The sequence below is a fragment of the Rana temporaria genome, chromosome 4 (assembly GCF_905171775.1).
Source record: "Rana temporaria chromosome 4, aRanTem1.1, whole genome shotgun sequence".
NCBI lineage: Eukaryota > Metazoa > Chordata > Amphibia > Anura > Ranidae > Rana > Rana temporaria.
In genome coordinates, this window is record NC_053492.1 from 310,653,132 (window position 1) to 310,673,139 (window position 20,008).

The 20,008-nt window shown below is 41.7% G+C and overlaps 1 protein-coding gene across 3 annotated transcripts in view; it reads right to left on the reverse strand.

Annotated features, from left to right (window-relative positions):
• The window catches only part of LATS1 (large tumor suppressor kinase 1), a 41,192-nt gene that overhangs the window by 14,323 nt on the left and 6,861 nt on the right, over nucleotides 1-20,008 (reverse strand). For all 3 annotated transcript variants that reach the window (XM_040350599.1, XM_040350601.1, XM_040350600.1), the window contains exons 3-4: nucleotides 19,760-19,901; nucleotides 14,149-15,629 (exon numbers count right to left, since the gene is read on the reverse strand). In XM_040350599.1, the coding sequence (XP_040206533.1) occupies nucleotides 14,149-15,629; nucleotides 19,760-19,901 (1,623 nt within the window). The remainder of the gene's footprint in view (nucleotides 1-14,148; nucleotides 15,630-19,759; nucleotides 19,902-20,008) is intronic.

Below are 20,008 nucleotides of genomic sequence, written 5' to 3' on the forward strand. Positions count from 1 at the left end.
TAAAGCTGGTAGAGACATACCCCCAAAAAAAACTTGCAGCTATCAATGCAGCGAAAGGTTGTTCTACAAAAGTATTGACTCAGGGGGGCTGAATATAAAATTCCAATAAAATACATTTACTTTTTTGGTTGTAACATGACAAAATGTGGAAAATTTCAAGTGGTTTGAATACTTTTTCAAGGAACTGTAATTGGGAACTGTTACTTTCAGACTTGGACACTAGCACGCAAAGCAGTAAGGACAGCCCAGCATAAACCCTTCTGCACCAAGTATGTCTTGGCTTAGTAGCAAGCAATGATAGGTGCGGTTCAGAAGAACAGAGGGAAGGGGAACGGTTACTTGTAAATGTACGCCAAGAAAAGAATTTTCAGGTAAAACAAAAATCCTTTTTTACCAATTGTACATTACAGGACATAGGATAAACTATTCCGTAATGAACAGAATATCCAACAGCAGTCCAACTGAGGAGTGGGCAACAGCAAATGAAAAACAAACAGGCCTACAAAAAACAAAATCAACAGTTTAATAGGGGAACCTGCAGGACCACCTAGAAAACCTTAAAAAGAGAAGTATGGGAATCAAAACATACATCTTTACTCACCTTCATGCTGCAGAGTTGGTCTATTGCTGCAGTTGTCCTCCATCTACTCTAAACCCAAGAACTGAGCAATCACATCAATGCTGAACGCCGAGTTCTCGGTCTTTCCGGAGCATAGAGCTCTGTCCCTTCAGCACTCACTAGAGTGCTGGGCTGGGAAGTGGGCAGGAACAGATGGCTCTGGCTCTCATGCTAAGGGGCTGAGCCAGATGCCAATCAGGTATCTGGTTGGATCACAATAATATTGTTGGAATCCTTCTAGAGCCTGGGAGTGTTGGTCGATTCTGGGTCATAGGAGTGTAAAAGTAAATGCACTCCTGTGAGCCCAGAAGAGAAATATGGACAAAAAGCTTTGTTCATACTTCTCTTTTAAGACCGAAACCAGCATCAACTGAGGCGTGAACATCTGCAGGGTAAAGCTTAATGTACATAAGACCTGAAGACCAGGTGGTAAGCCTTACAATTCTCAGCAGACCTATGATATGGCTCATGCTGAAAAGCCCCCACACACACACACACCAACTGATCTAGTGAATGGAAAAAAGGCACACAGTGTCCCTGGGTTCATAAGCTTGAATGGTGAGCTAACAAATCTATCTAGCCACAGTTGAATAATAAGCAGGCTGTCCATTATGGGGACCTTCAGGGAAAAAAAAAGGGGGGGGGATGAAAGGGAGTTGTACTTGAGAGATACATTTGAACATGCATACCACATCCAGGCAAGGAAGCAAAGTCCCTTTAAGATGTTTTGGAGCAGGACGGGAGAAGGTAAAACAATGCTCTGGTTAAGGCAAAAGGAAAAAAACGCCTTGGGAAGAAGAAGAGAGGCCTCAAAACAAGCTTGTCCTTGTGTAGTATGAGAAAGGGTTCTTTTCAAGTTTAGACCACCAACTTATTTGCTTCGCAAAATTGGTGGCAACAAGAAAGGCTAATTTGAGAGTAAGGATTGACAGAGGAATATCCTTAATGGGCTTGAACAGCTGACAGACCCAGGTTGAGATCCCACAAAAGTCACTGTGAAGTGAACAGAAGGAACAATGTTACCAACACACTACACAAAAACTAAGACATTCACAAGAGAGTGAGAATAAAGCAGTCTCTGAACGTGAAATTGAAAGGACTGAAAGTTGCCATTGATTGTATTCAAGGCCAAACGTTGATTGAGAAATGACAGGTTTCATCCTACCAAGTACTTGTTGGGTTGAATTTTTCTTGCCTCACCATGAGAAATACGCTTTTCAGATTCAATGGTGGACTTTGAAAGAAGTGAACTTGATAGTCTAAGACCATACGGATAAGTGAACTAGGTAGGCCCCCAGTGCTAAGGACCTGGCCTTCAATAGCCAAGCCATTACTAAAACCAGCGACCAAGAAGCAGGGGGCTAATCCAGTCCATGGGAAAAAAGATTCAAATGATATGAGAGGGCCCATAGAGTGTCAGCCAGAAGCCCAATGAGGTCTGAGTACAAAGCAGAGCAAGGCAGGAGTTTTAGGGGAGGGAAGGCATACAGCAGTTTTAACTTATCAAAAGGAATCATTAGAGCATACATCGCAAAGGCCATCAAATTCCTGAACCTGGAGGCAAAACTGTCCAGCTTGTTGAACCTGGAAGCCGGGAAGTCCACATCCGGTATTCCCCACTTTCAAACAGATTTAAAAACACCTTGAGGAAAAAAAAAAAGAAAAAAAAGAGACCACTCTCAGGAGTCCAGACATTGACAACTGAGGAAGTCTGCCTACATTTTTCCATGTTCAGAATGTGCAAGGCTGACACATGACTTTCCATCCTTGAGAGAATTGAATTTGCTTTCCTTTGAGCCGCGAGACTTATGGTTCCTCTCTTATGGCTGATGCTCGGCACTGTCATGGCATTTTCCTGAGGACGCCTCCCAGATGAATGCGGAGGTCCATAGACTGAGCCAACCTGTCCCATGCTGCCAGAATGTTGAGTTTCAAAGGTCTGAAATGATACTGGGTATGTGTGACTGCCTTGAAGAAGGCACCATCAGGCCAAAACCCTCATCTAAAAGTGGAGCTTTGGTTTGCTCCTTTACTACTTGAGCATGGAGGAGAGTGTGTGGGGTTTTAACTGTGGAAGGAAGAGCTTAGACAACATCGTATCCAGAACCAGGCACATATACTCCAAACCAATGAGGTGGATCCAGCATTGATTTCTGTAGATTTAGGATCCACCTGAACCTCTGTACGGTTTGGGCAGTCTAAAAGACATTTGCTTATATGTCGAATGTTCCCTGGGAATATGGGTCACCCAGATATCCCATGGGATAGTGCCAACTCTTGGTGCAGTAGACAGGCCAAATAAAAGGGCCACAAATTGCTAATGTCCTACACCACAGCAAACACTGCACGCAGAGTTGACGCACCATGAAAAAGGGATGTGTAAGTACACAGACCAGAAAATCTTCCAGGTGAAGGGAAACCATGACTGACTGGATAGATTCCATGTAGACTTTTTTAACCTGAAGAAATCAGTTGAGAATCTTCAGATCCAGTATGGGGTGGATGTTTCCTTTTGCTTTGGGGACACAAGTGAACAGGTTGGAAATGAAACTATGAAACCTCTCCCCCTCTGGCACCATAGTTCTGACCTCTTGGGAAAGGAACTGCTTCAGAGCAGCATGGATGTCCACCAATCTTTTCAAAGGGGTTGGCAAGTTTGACAACATGGGGTAAAGGCAGGGACCAACATTCTAGTTTGGGCGGTCCTTACAGGTTGTAGTGTCCAATTCTCCTGAAGCATAGCTCATTAGTTCCAGTATACTTAATCCTGTATGATGTGTAAGGCATGATTTAAGGGCCAGTTCACAGAACACCATTTTGGAAATGCAGGTTACATTCGAGTTTCCTGAACTGTGTTTAACCACTTCAGCCTCGGACCATTTTGTTGCTAAATGATCGGGTCACTTTTTGCGATTCGGGAATGCGTCGCTTTAACTGACAATTGCGCGGTCGTGCGACGTGGCTCCCACACAAAATGGATGTCCTTTTTTTTCCCACAAATAGAGATTTTTTTTGGTGGTATTTGATCACCTCTGTTTTTTTTATTTTTGCACTAAAAAAAATAGGAGTAACAATTTTTATAAAAATGCAATATTTTTTACTTTAATAAATATCCCGCAAAAATATATATATATATAAAAAAAAAAAAAAACGCAATAAGCGTTTATTGATCGGTTTGTGCAAAAGTTATATCGTCTACAAAATAGGGGATAGTAGTTTTATGGCATTTTTAATAATATTTTTTTTACTAGTAATGGTGGCGATCAGCGATTTTTATCGTGACTGCGACATTATGGCAGACACATCAGACACTATTTTGGGACCATTGTCATTTTTACAGCAATCAGGGCTATAAAAATGCACAGATTACTGTAAAAATTACACGGGCAGTGAAGGGGTTAACCACTAAGTGGCGCTGTAGGGGCTTAAGTGTTCCCTGGGAAGTGATTCTTACTGTAGGGGAGCGTGGCTACACATGACACGTCACTGATCGTTGGTCCCGATGACAGGCAGAACGGGGAGATGTGACCACACAGCGGCAATTTAAAGACGCCCTTTTGCCTGTCTGTGCCATTTTGCTGACGTATATCAGCGTGCGCTGGTCAGCAAGTGGTTAAAATGCACTGCACCTGCGATCTGCAGCAGACATCAGCACAATGCTTACACCCCAAACGTAAGTTCAGTTGTGATCTAGTTGCTCTGTGTTTTGTAAAATAGCGTATTCACTAATTTTGATGTGGTCCTGCAAAATTTCAGCACACTGAAATAAGCTGAAATCATACTGCAACCGGATCACATGTTAAGGAACCCACAGCATATTCCAGTGGGGCTCATGGTGTGAACCGGCCCTAAGAAAAAACACACACAAACACACACACACAAAAACACACACACATACACACACACCTTTAATGCACTAAATTATAAAAGGTGATCTCTTCCCACTAAATAATAAAAACAAACATTTTCAAAGACTATCCCTTATTTCTGCTTTCAGTTTCCCAGGGTTGGCCCCTGTAATAATTCATCCTAGATAAAACTACAGCACATGCCAAAACTTGTTGAAATGTCTAGCATCAAGAAATTTTAAATGTCAACAGGCCTCATTTACTCAAGTGTAAAGTAAAGCAAACCTAAAGCCGGCTATGAAATAGCAGATTTCTATACAAACCAGTTGTGCAAAAACTCTCGTACTTAAGAAAAAAAACATATGATTTTGGAATGAATTCATGAAGGAAAACCATATTCCCTGTTCGATATCCATAAAAAAAAAAAATTCCCATTCCGCTCCTTCAAATTTTCTTGTTATTGCTGTCAAAATCTAATGCAGATTTGTCCAAGCTAATGACTAGAGAGTAAATATTTTTAAAAGGAAAATGTTTGAACATAATTCTACCAGTGTATGGTCACCTTTAAGCCCGAGCGTAAAAAGGTCAGTTGACCGTTAAGTATTTACAGTGCTTCATTTTTTCGACATTTTGTTATGTTGCAGCCTTATTCCAAAACTGATTAAATTCATTATTCTCCACAAAATTCAACAAACAATAAATACCCCATAAGGACAATGTGAAAGAAGTTTGTTTTAAATCTTTGTTTTTTGCTATTTTTAGGCCCCTTTCACATGTGCGGACCATATGTCCGCATTTTCATCCATCCGTTGCGGATGAAAAAGGGACATACATTGGTCCCTATGTGATTGCGGGTGTCAGCGGATGACCATCCGCTGACCCCCGTAATCACCCGCCTCCGCAAAGCTCCGTTTTTTTGGACGGAAGAAAATCCTATTTTTCTTCCGTTTGGCAGATCGGATCGGGTGAACACGGACATACGGTCCGTGTTCATTCGATCCCCCATAAGGGAGAGCGGAGGAAAGACAGAGCGGTCCCTGCACAGTGTGCGGGGACCGCCCTGTCAGCCGACGGCTCAGTGGGGATTTTACAGAGGATCCCCGCTGAGCTTTACGGACACACGGAGGCGGATCATTACTGATCCGCCCCGTGTGAAAGGGCCCTTAATAATTTTGCAAAAAAAAACAAACATTCACAGGCTTTGCCATGACACTCAAAATTGAGCTCAGATGCGTCCCGTTTCCACCAATCATCCTTGAGATGTTTCTACAACTTTATTGGAGTCCACCTGTGGTAACTTCAGTTGATTGGGCAGGATTTGGAAAGGCACACACCTATCTATATAAGGTCCCGCAGTTAACAGTGCATGTCAGAGCACAAACCAAGCCATGTAGTCCAAGGAATTGTCTGCAGACCTCCAAGATAGGATATCGTGGCACAAACCTGAGGAAGGGTACAGATTTTTTTTGCAGCATTGAACGTCCCAATGAGCACAGTGGCCTCCATCACCTGTCAACGGAGGAAGTTTGGAACAACCAAGACTCTTCCTGGAGCGGGCCGCCTGGCCATACTGAGTGATAGGGGGAGAAGGGCCTTAGACAGGGAGGTGACCAAGAACCTGATGGTCACTCTGCTGTGGAGAGGAGAACTTTCCAGAAGAACAACCATCTCTGCAGCACTCCACCAATCAGGCCTGTATGGTAGAGTGGCCAGACAGAAACCACTGCCAAATGGCACCTGAAAAACTCTCAGTCCATGAGAAACCAAATTCTGTGGGCTGATAAACCAAAGATTAAACTCTTTGGGCTGAATGGCAAGCATCATGTCTGGAGGAAACCAGGCACTGCTCATCACCTGGCCAACATCATCCCTACAGTGAAGTATGGTGGTGGCAGCATCATGCTGTGGGGATGTATTCAGTGGCAGGAACTGGGAGATTAGTCAGGATTGAGGGAGAGATGAATGCAGCAATGTACAGAGATCCTTGATGAAAACCTGCTCCAGAGTTCTCTGAACCTCAGAGCGGGGCGAAGGTTCATCTTCCAACAGGACAACAACCCCAAGCACACAGCCAAGATAATAAAGCAGTGGCTGTGGGACAACTCTGTGAATGTCCTTGAGTGGCCCAGCCAGAGCCCAAACTTAAACCCGATTAAATATCTCTGGAGAGGTCTGAAAATGGCTGTGCACCAATGCTCCCCATCTAACCTGATGGAGCTTGAGAGGTCCTGCAAAGAAGAATGGGAGAAACTACCCCAAAACAGGTGTGCCAAACTTGTAGAATCATACTCAAAAAGACTTGAGGCTGTAATTGGTGCGAAAGGTGCTTCTACAAAGTACTGAGCAAAGGCTGTAAATACTTACAGTACACGTGATTTTTTTTAATTTTAAATTTTTAAAAAAATTCGTAAACTTTTCAAACAAACTTCTTTTACATTGTCGTTATGGGGTATTGTTTGTAGAATTTTGAGAAAAATAATGAATTTAATCCATTTTGGAATAAGGCTGCAACATAACAAACTATGGAAAAAAAGCGAAGAGCTGTGAAGACTTTAAGAATGCATTGTACTAGTTCAATTCACTGTGTCTGATAACAATGTGTTTCATTAGTGCATTCAATTCACAAATATTGCTATTGCATAAAAGTGTGAAGCTTTTCTGGCAGAATTTCACTTTTCATAAAAGAAGCCTTCTTTTTACCTGCTTGCCGACCAGCGTCCATCATATTGAGGCAGGTCGGCGCAGCTTTCCCGCAAACTGCACTGCGGAGATGCCGATGCACGTAGCCGGCGGTCGTGAGCCAGAACAGGGAAGTGTGTGTATAAATGCACAGATCCCTGTTCCATGAGTTCCTACTAGTTAGGAACAACGATCTGTCATCTCCTCCAGTCAGTTCCTTCCCTCTACAGTTAGAACACACATGAGGGAACACAGTTAACCCTTTGATCGCCCCCTAGTGTTAACCCCTTTCCTGCCAGTGACATTTACACAGTAATCAGTGCATTTTTATAGCACTTATCGCTGTATAATTGTCAATGGTCCAAAAAATGTGTCAGAGCTGTCCGCCACAATGTCACAGTCACGATAGAAATCGCTGATCACCACCATTACTAGTAAAAAAATAATAATAAAAAATGCCATAAATCTTTCCCCTATTTTGTAGACGCTACAACATTTGCGCAAACCAATCAATATTACGCTTATTGCAATTTTTGTTACCAAAAATATGTCGAAAAATACATATCGGCCTAAACCGAGGAAGAAATTTGATTTTTTTTTGTTTTGTTTTTTGAAATTAGGGATATTTATTATAGCAAAAAGTACAAAATATTGTGCTTTTTTCAAAATTTCGCTCATTTTTGTTTATAGCACAAAAAATGTAAACCTCAGAGATGATCGAATAGCACCAAAGCTCTCTTTCTGGGGGGTGGAAGGATGTCAATTTTGTTTGGGTACATCGCAAAAAATGGCCTGGTCATTGAGCAGCCAAATTTTCCGGGGCTGAAGTGGTTAAAGCCATTTCTATCCAAGCCATCCCAATGTGCTTACCTCTCACTTACCTAGGCCACAGCAACTTTGAAGCTGCATTAACACCTGAGCACTTCAAAAGTCGCGTGTTTTTACAGAGTTTTTGCTGCGATTTTGTACAGGTTACCAATGTAAAAAGCAGAAAAACGCCTGTAATCTGCCCCAAAGAAGCTCATGTTCTTTTTTTTGCGCTTAAGGCATTTTTCAGGCGTTTTGCTGCAGGTGACAAAACACTCAGATACGAACGGGTGCCATTGAAATGAATGGGATTTTGCTTCTTGGGCGTTTTTCAAGCGTTTTGGGAGCACTCAGGTGTGAATGCAGCCTTAATCCTCACCTCTCAAAATGTTTAAAATTGCTTTTTGGAGGACTTTATATACCATCATGCACTGCCTTACTGCATCACAGAAAAGAGCTATTTCTGTGGGCCACACCTCCCTCAGTATAATCTGACTGTACAATCTGCTTTAGATCTACCATCAGCTATGTAGTGCAGGAGTCTGTCTAATCTAATACAAATTGAACAGATTATTCAGATGGATCCGCCTATTACACAGTTTTGTAAATCTAAAAATTGTACAATCAGATTGTATAGTATATGGCCAGCTTTACACTAATACATGGGAGGGAGACATTCAGCTGTCAAAGTTCTTGTAATCCAAGTCCAGCTCAGGGAGGGGGAGGGTGTAAAACACACCAACTTGACTTTCAGGCCTCATTCACAAAGCGCATTGGGAGCACACATTTTTAGGTGCGTTTTTCCACGTGACAAATGCGGCAAAGTAGCTCATGAGGCATTCTGGCAGTTTGCACATAATTTACCGCACATTTGTCGCACTTGACAAAATATATGTTTGCTTACGTATTTGGGGTGCTGTTAAATTAATGACACCGAAAGGTATACTACTTCATTTTAGGTGTATAAAAGGTGGCCATACACTATACAATCTGATTGTACAAACTCTGAACAATCTCCTTTAGATTTACCAAAACTATATAATAGGAGGACACACCTATATCCAATCATGCAGGCCCTTGCATTACACAGATCTAAAGGAGAACATACAATCACATTGTACAGTGTATGGTGAGCTTTACAGACTTTCAGGGACAGGCTTCTCCTGTTCTCAATACTACAGCTCTGCTTCACATAGGCTATGTGATCACTCAGCTCCTGCACACATCAAAAGATAGATCTGTGCAAGATGAAAGTAACATACAAAATTATTGATCAGCAGACAATGACACTGGTTGTGTATAGAGAGAACAGTGCTCACAGACATTGCCTGTAGCTACAGAGGTCGGCGGGAGCAATCTCCTGGAGGGGGAGGGCGGGTGCAGGGTGTATGTTAATGACGTCAGCTGCTGAACTACTTCCTTAGTTCACCAACAGTTTTCCATCTCAAATACCAGGACAAACAGCAAGAAGTAATGGAAGAGTTTTCTACAAGAAACTGGAGGCCGAGGTAAGAATTGTTCTAGAATATAAAGCCGTTTCTTATCTGCAGCAGAGGTACATTAATGGTATATTGGTACATGGGGAAGCTGGAATAAAAAAACAAAAAAACAAAACAAAAACAATAAAAACAAAAGTGAGCTTCAAGTGAGCTCATTAAATTGATATTTACCTACTGAAAGACATATTTTTTTTTTTTTTTCACTCGAATAACATATTTCAAAATGTATTTAATCAGGCCCCACAAATATATACATATATTCAAATCCACCACCACTGCAGAATATCCCCCCCAGGTAAAGCAGAGTTTCAGTCATTTTCCAGTTTATTAAAAGTCTGCAGCAACACTTTCACAGCAGGGTGCGCACTATGCATGGGCCACCTAGGGGGGAGAGGACTCGCCGCCTTGGCGGCCAAGGGACGGAAGTTGGAAGTGGCACAGGAAGTACCTGTCAAAACCAGGCACCCCCCCCCCCCCCCCAAAAAAATTACCAGGCACCTCCCCCAGTCACTCCCCTCCCCCACAGTAAGAATCACTAATTAGGGAATACATTAACCCCTTCCTCGCCCCCTAGTGTTAACCCCTTCCCTGCCAGTCACATTTATACAGTAATCAATGCATTTTTATAGCAGGGATCGCTGTATAAATGTGAATGGTCCCAAAAATGGGTCAAAAGAGTCCGCCGCAATATCGCAGTCAAGATAAAAAAATCGCCGATCGCTGCCATTACTAGTAAAAAAAAAAAATAATAATAAATAGCTATCAATCTATCCCCTATTTTGTAGACGCTATAACTTTTACGCAAACCAATCAATATACGCTTATTGCGATTTTTTTTAACAAAAATATGTAGAAGAATACGTATCGGCCAAAACTGAGGAAAAAATTGGTTCAAAAAATAAATAAATTGTGTTTTATTTCAAACTTGTCCCTCTTCTTTTGTTTATAGCGCAAGAAATAAATACCACCAAAAGAAAGCTCTATTTGTGGGGAAAAAATTATAAAATTTTCATTTGGGTACAGTGTAGCATGACCGCGCAATTGTCATTCAAAGTGTGACAGCTGAAAATTGGTCTGGGCAGGAAGGGGGTGAAAGTGCCCTGGAGGCAAGTGTTAAAGTGTTACTAAAGTAAAAAAAAACTGCTCTGTGCAGTGGTATTGCTCAGAGCGGCCCCGAGGGACCACCATAGTCAGCCACTGGCTATGGGGAGACCGTGGTCCCTGTGGTCCTGAGTCTACCGAACTCGGTTCCATAGGCCTATGGAGCCGTGTTCGGTAGACTTACACAGCGGAACTTAGGCCTGCCCCCACTTCCTCTTCACTGCACCTGATTGAGAGCAAGCAAGAGCCAATGGCTCCTGCTGCTGCTCAAATGCTGTGTAAAGAGGAAAAGAGGCAAGAATAGATGGTGTGATGTTATCTCTCTCTCCACTCTGCTGATTCTAATATCTCCACCTGTCAGTTTCTCTCCCCCATTGGACAACGGCAATTAAGGGGAAGAAAAAAACAAAAGGAAGATCCCCATAATGTAATCTTGTTTTAAAAGGATTTTGTTTATTAAAACTTTTTAAAATACACTTATGCCGGGTACACTTGATCATTTTTCGGGTTGTAAAAAACAACGTTCTTCAGGCTCTAGAAAAAACGTTGTCAACTTTTTCAACTTCATCATTAATACAACGTTGCCTACACACGATCGTTAAAAAAAAAAATGCTCTAGCAAAGCGCAGTGACGTACAACACGTACGACGGCACTATAAAGGGGAAGTTCCATGCGGATGACGCCACCCTTGGGGCTGCTTTAGCCGATTTTGTGTTAGTAAAAGACGATTTGCGCTTTTTTGTCTGGTTCAGCGTGATGAATGTGCCTACTCCATTACGAACGACCATTTTTTACAACCCGAAAAATTACAGTTTAAAACGTTGTGAAAAAATGCAGCATGTTCGGGAAAAAAAATTTGCCCGTTTTTCAGAACCCGAAAAATGCTCTGTAGCCCACACACCATCATTTTAACTGACATTTTTTAAAAAAACTGTTTTTTACAACCTGAAAAATGATCGTGTGTATGCGGCATTAGACTTCATGTACACGGAACGTTGTTCAACTCTCCTGAACAATTTAACTTGACAGCTAGAAACCAGTATCTAAAAACGGCCGTTTCGTTTTTGTTTTTTTTAAATGAAAAACATCCGTTAAAAAAATGCTGCTAGTGTTTGGCACTTGAAATGCCTCTGAACGCATTTTTTGGGTTCCAGAAAAAGCCTCTAAACTCAACTGCCTATAAACGACCCAGTGTACATGTACTGATGAGATAACTTGGAGGAGAGTTCAGGAGCCATTGAAAAAAATGCCCAACTGCTCCTAAACATCCGTTTACCCGCAGTAGTGTACATGAGGCAACCCGACACTAGGGAACAATTGCGTATTATTGGTAATGAGTGTCTTTGTTCCTGGCTGTAGTCCAAAAACCAAGAGTCGGATCTCTACAAAAGGCTTGATGGTGTCAGCGTCCTATCCCCGGTAGTTTTGTTGTGTAATGTTCTCACAGAGCGGCAGCAACAACGCCGACACCATCAAGCCTTTTGCAGAGATCCGGCTCTTAGCTTTTGGACTACAGCCAGGAACACTAATTACAAATAATACCCGATTGTTCCCTAGTGTTGGGTTGACACTTAAGAAATGTTAGGCCTCGTGTACACTGCTGCTGGTAAACGGATGTTTAGGAGCAGTTTGGCATTTTTTTCAGGCAGTCGAGTTTAGAGGCTTTTTCTGGAACCCAAAAAAAATGCATTCAGATGCTGTGTTCAGAGGTATTTCAAGCGCCAAGCGCTAGCAGCGTTTTGTTTACAAACGTTTTTCATTTAAAAAAAAAAAAGAAAACGCGGCCTGTAAACGCGGCTAAACGGCCATTTTTAATAATTAATAAAAAGATTACATATGGAGATCTTCCTTTTTTTCTTCCCCTTAATTGCCTGGTTAATACTGGTTTATAACTTTACCAGCCACAGTCTCTGGTGAGTCACTTAGGACTTTGATGAAGGAGCACATCAGACATCAAAATATATGAATTTTTTGATTTCGTTCTTTATTTTTTGAGAATTGCAATCTGGTGTTTAAAACTTTTTTTGCACATATGCTCTTTGGGGGAGATTAAGCACTTTTATTTTTTTTTGGATTACTTTTCCAATTATGGTACACATATGTTTTTTGTACAGTTTGAGACAGGCTGTAAACAGGTTTTGTTTTAGGAAGGTTTTTTTTTTTATAAATATTTCGACATATTTTGGTTTGTTATTATTCAATTAACAGTTTCCTGTAGGAGTTAATTAGTATTACACACACGATTGTTTATGGTAAAGAGAGTTTAGCTTGCACCACATTGAATATTGTACCATCACGAACATACACTTATTGAATCAGCACTTTTTATAGACATTATATATATATATATATATATATATATATATATATATATATATATATATATATATATATATATATATATATATATATATATATATATATATATAGTATTTGCAGTTGCACTTTATTTTTTGCTGTTGATTTTTATATATGAAATAGTAGCAGAGTATGCTAGGGAGGTGGAAAATGTAAGAACCATAAGAAGTCCATATTTTTTAGAAAAAATATATATTAGTTTGGAATTGTCCATACAAGCGTTGATTCTTAATAGATGTGTGCAGCAACTGTATTCATCTATATTCCAGACAGGGAACACAAGGAGTTGTGGGTGCACTAGTGAAGTATACTCAATCTGCTTGTATTGGAGATTTACAATACAGTCCCTCCTATATGGAGGAGAGAGAGACTCACAGTGGCTTTGCTTGAGTGCCAGGGACATGTCCTGGTAGCTGGGACACCCATAGGCTGACACACACAACGGTCAGTGAGCTCACACCTGTTGCAGAGGGACCAGGAAAAAAAAAAAAAAAAAAAAAAAGCAGAAACCTCCCTGGCTCATGCTTCGGGTTTATCGCTCTGACACATGGCTGCTGGCAGATCAGTCCTCTGAGCCCTTCCAGCTGGGGGAGCTGTCTCACATGGAATTCCTTGCTGGATGCAAAGTTTCCACTTGGAAAGCCATAGATCGTGCAGTAAACTTGTGATGTGCGCCTAGGATCGCCACTGATCACAGTCCGGGGGAGAACATGTTCTCCCGCAGATGATCTCCGCACACTGAGAATCCTAATTGACTGACACAGAAACGGACAGTTTATGAAGCTACGATCTCAGCGCGTCACTGGCGATCTGTGTCAGAATTCACACTCCCTCATTCACCAGCTCAGAGGGAGAGAATTAGTGTGTGAAAAGAGAATCTGGGGGGGGGGATAATTAACTTCCTTCTACCTCGATCAGCCCCCCCCCCCCCCCATTCACTGCTTAATAAATGGACACCTCTGTGTTTCAGTGAATTTCTGGTACTGTAACCTCATAAAGTCTCATGAGATTCCAGTATCAGGGGTCGTTCTCCACTATTTGAAGGCTTTATAAACTGGCATCCAGAGGACAACGATCTCCTCTGAGAATGAAGCAGTGTAATTGTTTCACTGCTTCATAAACAGACACCTTTGTGCATATAAAAGATGTCTGTTATCCATGGACTAGAATACCCTTTGGCTTCATACAACTATAATGAAAGAGAAACTTTTTAAGACATTAGAAAATGGCACTTACTCGCATCATCTCGCTCTCCAGCTGCTTCTTGCGGTGCAATCTTTGATGGTGAGATTTTAGAATATTTTCAACATGCTGCTCCATGAAAAACTTAAAAGCCTGTGGTGAGTAGCTCTGGATGCGAGACTCCCTTCTCTCTTCATCTCTCTTGTTCTTCCTGACTGGCACAGGGGACGTAGTTATTTGTTTCTTCTCTTTCTCAGTGGTTTCCACAGTTGATTCAGATGCCTTTTCTCCTTCTTCCTGAGAATTAGAAGTTCCAGGAGACAGATCATCTTTGTTGGATTTTTGGCCAGTTTCATAACTGGGAGAATTTTGCTGGAGCAAGTGCTTTGGGTACGGTGGTGGTGGTCCTTGGTAATTTGGGGCTTCCGTTTGTGTAGGCAACAGAGGATTGTTGTGAGGCATTCCTTCTGAATAAAGCCCTCCTTGCACATTTTGGGTTACCCATGATGGATGTGCTGGTGCCAGTGCAGTCTGAAGTTCTGGCTTTAAAACCCTCATGCTCTTTACAGGTTGCTGTATAGGGGCAGGAGTTATTGCAGTCACAGTTGTAGCAGAAGCTTGTGAATTACTAGAATGCACTTGGCGAACTGCCATTGGGTTATTGAAAGAGTTGGACCTAACCGGAATGTTATTCTGCCATGATGGCATCTCATGATTCCCAGGAGGTGACTGCGTAGAGGTGGACTGAGACCAAGAAGTTGGATGGTTTGGAATACTCATGTTGTATAGCTCCATGTTGTGACTATTTCTATTTGGTACTAGTACAGACTGTGGCAAATTACCATTATTATAAGCAGAAGTGGACATTGGTACATTATTGCCTTGCATCTGCAACGCACTATTATTTGGACCATTTGACATATAAGGTGGAGGTTGTGGTCTTCCAACACCATTACCCACTTGATGTGTTAAATATTCAGTTTGTCCATTACCGTTCTGAATGCCAGCTCTCCCCGAAAAAAACTTGCTGTTGCCAGATGTTTGCATGATAATGGGTTGTCTTCCAACAGGTACAGCATTCATAGGTCTCTGTGGCTGAGGCTGTGGGTTCATCATTTGTGCAGAGTTAATATTAGAAGATGAATATCCCTCTTGCCAACCTCCAGGTGGTATTGGGGAAATGCGGGAAACAAGAAACTCCATATTACCAGAGTAACGCTTTGTTTGGGAGTTGGGCTCCCAAGACTGTGGTGATGAAGTAGTTCCTCTAGGAGGAGGTTGTGGTGGTGGTGTAACACTTCTTACTTGTGGTGGAGGAGGTGGGTTCACTCTATGTCCATTGACTGGAATCTGTTGAGCAAAGGCTGGAAGGCCTGATCCAGATAATGGCCTTCCCATCTCTGACTGGGATCCAGGCATTTCTGATCCACCATAGATAACACTATCAGATAAGGGTGAAATGTGTCTCTGTGGAACCAGGGACTCCTTTGAACCCTTCCAGCTCTGTCTGCGATTCACAGAATGCTGGATGTTGCCTGTAGAAACACATTTTTAAAAAAAGGTTAGAAAAAAGCACATGCACACAAAACCCTGTGAAACTGCAATGCCATCAACTGATTTTTTTTTTTATATAATTTTTTTATTTAAAGCCCAAAAGATTACATTATAGAAGCCAGCAGGTTTTATTTTTTTAAAACAGCAAGTAGGCTTAGGCTAAAAGAAAAAAAAAAAAAAATTTAAAAAACATGCCAGATAATGTCAACAAATTATGGGACATTAGTGTAATAAATGTTATTTTTTATTTTTTTAAAAGCAATTATTAAAATGTATTTTCCAGCCGAAATGGGTTAAATGAATATTGTATAAATACAAGACCCCTATACAATCTCCATTTCCTTTATTTCTTTTAGATCTGTGCAATAGTCCAGCATAAAACAACTCATGCACTTTACCTTTATTACAGGGGATTCCTATAAAAAAACTGCTGCTCCCACTCCATGTGCAACCTTACCAAGGTTTGGGATTTCTATTAAGGAATCAAAATTTGTGTGTCTGAAGTTCAGTTTAAAAATATATTTTTGAAGTTTAACCACTTGCCGACCAGTACGTTGCTGCATTGGAAGAGTGATATCTCAGTTATTGATGCAGCAATGATCGCAATATAATTTATTTAGAGCTGGTGATTCCTTTCAAATGTAAAAGTAATCCTAGTGGCTAAGAAGCTGCTGCATTACTTTTACAGGTGGCAGAAAAGTGTCGTCATCCCCCCGCCGCCGTCTTTACCAGGGACACAGTAAGAGGAACTAATGCTGTTCCTCTCACTGTGTGACGTCACAAACTGGAAGCGATGAGGATTTTGTCACTTCTTGTTTCGTGCTTTTACCGTCTTGAACAAGCATCTGACCAAACCGATCTTTGTTTGATCAAATACTTTGGAAGGCAGAGGAGAGATCTGGGGTTTAAAACACACAGGAGAGACAGAGCAGGCTGCAGATGACAGAGGCACGTACTGATGACTTCGGTGTCAGGGCTCTGCAGCCCTGATACATGGGAGTCAGCGCAGAGAGAGGAGGGTAGAAACTGGCAGGATCAGCCAGGTTTTTTTTTTTGTTAGGTGTTACAGGGGCCCAAATGAGCACTATGCTGAAAAACATGCTTTAGGGGGAACAGGATCTGGTTTGTTGTTTTGGGGGTTAACACTTTAAAGCGGAGTTTCACACAAAAGTGGAACTTCCACATTAAGTACTCTACGCTCCCTTACATGCCACATTTGGCATGACATTTTTTAATTTGTTTTTAGGGGGGGTGGGTTCTTCGTTTTGAAGGGGACTTTCTGTCCCACTTCCTCCTAGGTGGTGACTCCTCTTTCCCTAGGCGGCCCCTCCCTCTAGGCGAACTCCTGGGACACGCGACAGGTCCCAGAATATGAACACATGCACAGTGCGCGCCCGTCCGTGAAGCCACAAGCTGTCACGGCTGGGCGCCCACAGTTCCAATGGAGGCGCAGAGGAAGGGAGGGGAGGGGGGGGGGGGAGGAGCGGGCCGCATCGCTGGACCATGGGACAGGCGAGTGGCTGTTTATTAAAAGTCAGCAGCTAAACTTTTTGTAGCTGCTGACTTTTAATAAACTAAAAATAGCCTGGAACTCCTCTCTAACTATATATTAAATGTGTGGTATCACATTTCCTTTTTGAGATTATCAAATGGTATACTACCATGCTGGGACCACAAACTAACCATTTAGCTTTACCATTTTGTTTTCACCTAACCAGTCAGGGGCTGCTTTGTGGAGTGCTGTGGTTCCAGTGGATTTCTACTGGGCCATTTTTTGTGTCATATACTCTCCATAAATAGGTCCTGTTCATCCCTTCTGATAGCAACAAAATAGATAAAGAAAAAAAAAAAAAAAAAAAAACTGTGTAAATGTATTTTTTAAATAAAACAAAATACAAAATTAAAGCGCCCGTGTCCTCCCCCCCATGCTTGCACACAAAGGCAAACACATAAGTAGGTTGTGCAGGCATATGTAAATAGTGTTTTTTTCCCCCCAAAAAAATAAAATTGCGTTTGAGAAACTGCTGCACAAATATTGTGTGACATAAAAAATTGCAACACCCACCATTATATTTTCTATAAAATGTTTTTCAAAGGATTTTTTTGGGGAAAAATACACTGAATTTTAAATGCACAAAAACACTACATAACACCAAATGATTTGGTAAAATATAAAAGCTGATGTTACGATGAGTAAATAGATACCCAACATGTCACTCTTTAAAATTGCTTACACCCGTTGAATGGAGCCAAACTACAGTACCTAAAAATCTCAGGCAATGCTTAAAAAGCCTGTAAAATGTTACCAGCTTAGAGCTACACAAGAGGTCTGGTGATAAAATTATTGCTCTCGTTCTGACATTCCCAACAATATCTCACGGGTGTAGTGCTATTGCCATTTATATATGCGTGCAGTGGGGATGGGGCACTTTAACAAAATGTTATTTTTTTTTTTTTTACATTGTCTCTTTTTTTGGGGATCAACTTTATTGCTATCACAAGGGATGGACATGGGTCATGACATGTCCTCTTTTTGGACCAAAGAATCGGATTAAACAGAGATCAGTTTGATAAGATGCTCTCACAAGCAGGTTACATGAGACCGAAACTGGAAGTGAAAAAATTCTCATTGCTTCAGGTTTCTGACATCACACAGTGGGAGGAACAACATCAGTTTCTCTCACTGTGTCCCAGGAAGCAAATGCTGCTGGTTGCATCCTCACCAGGATCCTGTCCCAGCACCTTCTGTCATTTTGAAAACAGCACAGCTGTTGAGGGTTCTGCCCCCACAGCCCATTTATTCCAAAGAATCTGTGAATGAGAAAAACATTAGTTATTACCTGAAAACTCCTTTTCCAGAAATCCCCCAGGACGGTAAAGTTCATGTGAGCTTCCTGGAGGATGACTTGGGAAAACAAGTTACTACCTCATAACTCCTATTCCAGGAATCCTCCAGGACGGTCACATGAGCTTATCGTCCTGAAGGATGACTTGGGAAACTACAAGTTTGTGGGTTGTAGTTCTAAATGGACTGCGTGTGTGCCAATCAGCACGCTCGTAATCCATTCACAATTCCTACAGCTCTGTAACAGAAAGCTCATACAAAGTTATGGGCCTCAGAGCTGCAGGCAATGTGTGCAGGAGCCCGACATTGCACATGCAATTCACTAATCGTGGTGCAATGCTCTGTAGGCTTCTATGAAAAAAAATCACATGCTTTTCCTTGCAAAAATATGGGCATTTATTTATTCAAAAAAGAAGAACTTATCCTTAAAGAATCTGTGGAGAAAATAATAATGTACTTTAAATCTACATTACAGCAGCTGGCGGCATTGAAATCCCATAGTATTCGCGATATCATAAGATTACCTTCAATATACACAGGAGACAAGGATGCCATATTTAAAAAGCAAAATTATATTTTGCCTATGCATTGAATAATCCTATGACTACAGATTAGGGATGAGCTCCGGTGTGTCCGCACACTCCACGTGCAGAGCCCGCCAGGAAGTCTGCACGGCGAGGCGCTAATCATAGGCAGGGAGACATTTCCCAAAGCTTGGCTGCAGAGATTGGGAAATGTCTCCCTGCCTGTGATTAGCGCAGCGCCGTGCAGACTCTGCACGCGGAGTGTGCGAACACGTTGAAGCTCATCCCTACTACAGACCACATTTTGTCATTTACACGCTCCTCTTGATCTATGGTGGCATAATCATACCTTCTTGCGGAAGACAATTTTTTTTTACAATGTTCACATTGGGAGATAAAAACACACATAGCCATCAAAATCTGAAGTGTCTGAACTGATCTGTGCACTTGTTCTAGGTCACTCTAGTGCCAGAATCAGAGTGACAGCCCTACAATAAGCACAATGTCGATCACCTCTGGCACTCCCAGGTACAAAACTCTGCACATGAGTTCTGACCATAAAGAACAATGCCTAAAGTACTGAGCTCTTAGCATCGTTGCACATGCCAAGAAGAGTAGGTGTAAGTGCACACAATATTAATGCACGAAAAGCAGTAATTTAGCCAATACAAAAGAACTACTGTATTGCTGATGCTTCGTCCAGAGCACACAGACACACAAGAAATTAACGTTAGTCATCCACCTTGAGGTTTCATGCCAGCGTTCAGGGGTCTTGATGCAGCAGCAACTTGTGGCTCTCGATAGGGTTCTTGATAACTCATAAACTCAATTGCAGCTTCAATGCTACGACTGTTTGTTTGCTGTAAGGCTCGGACCACCATATCCTATTTAAAAAGAAATAATTATAGAAGCCGATTTACAAAAGGAATGATTTTAACTTTAAACTCTGTTTATTTACAGATACCCAAAGATTTTGCCAATATAAATATAC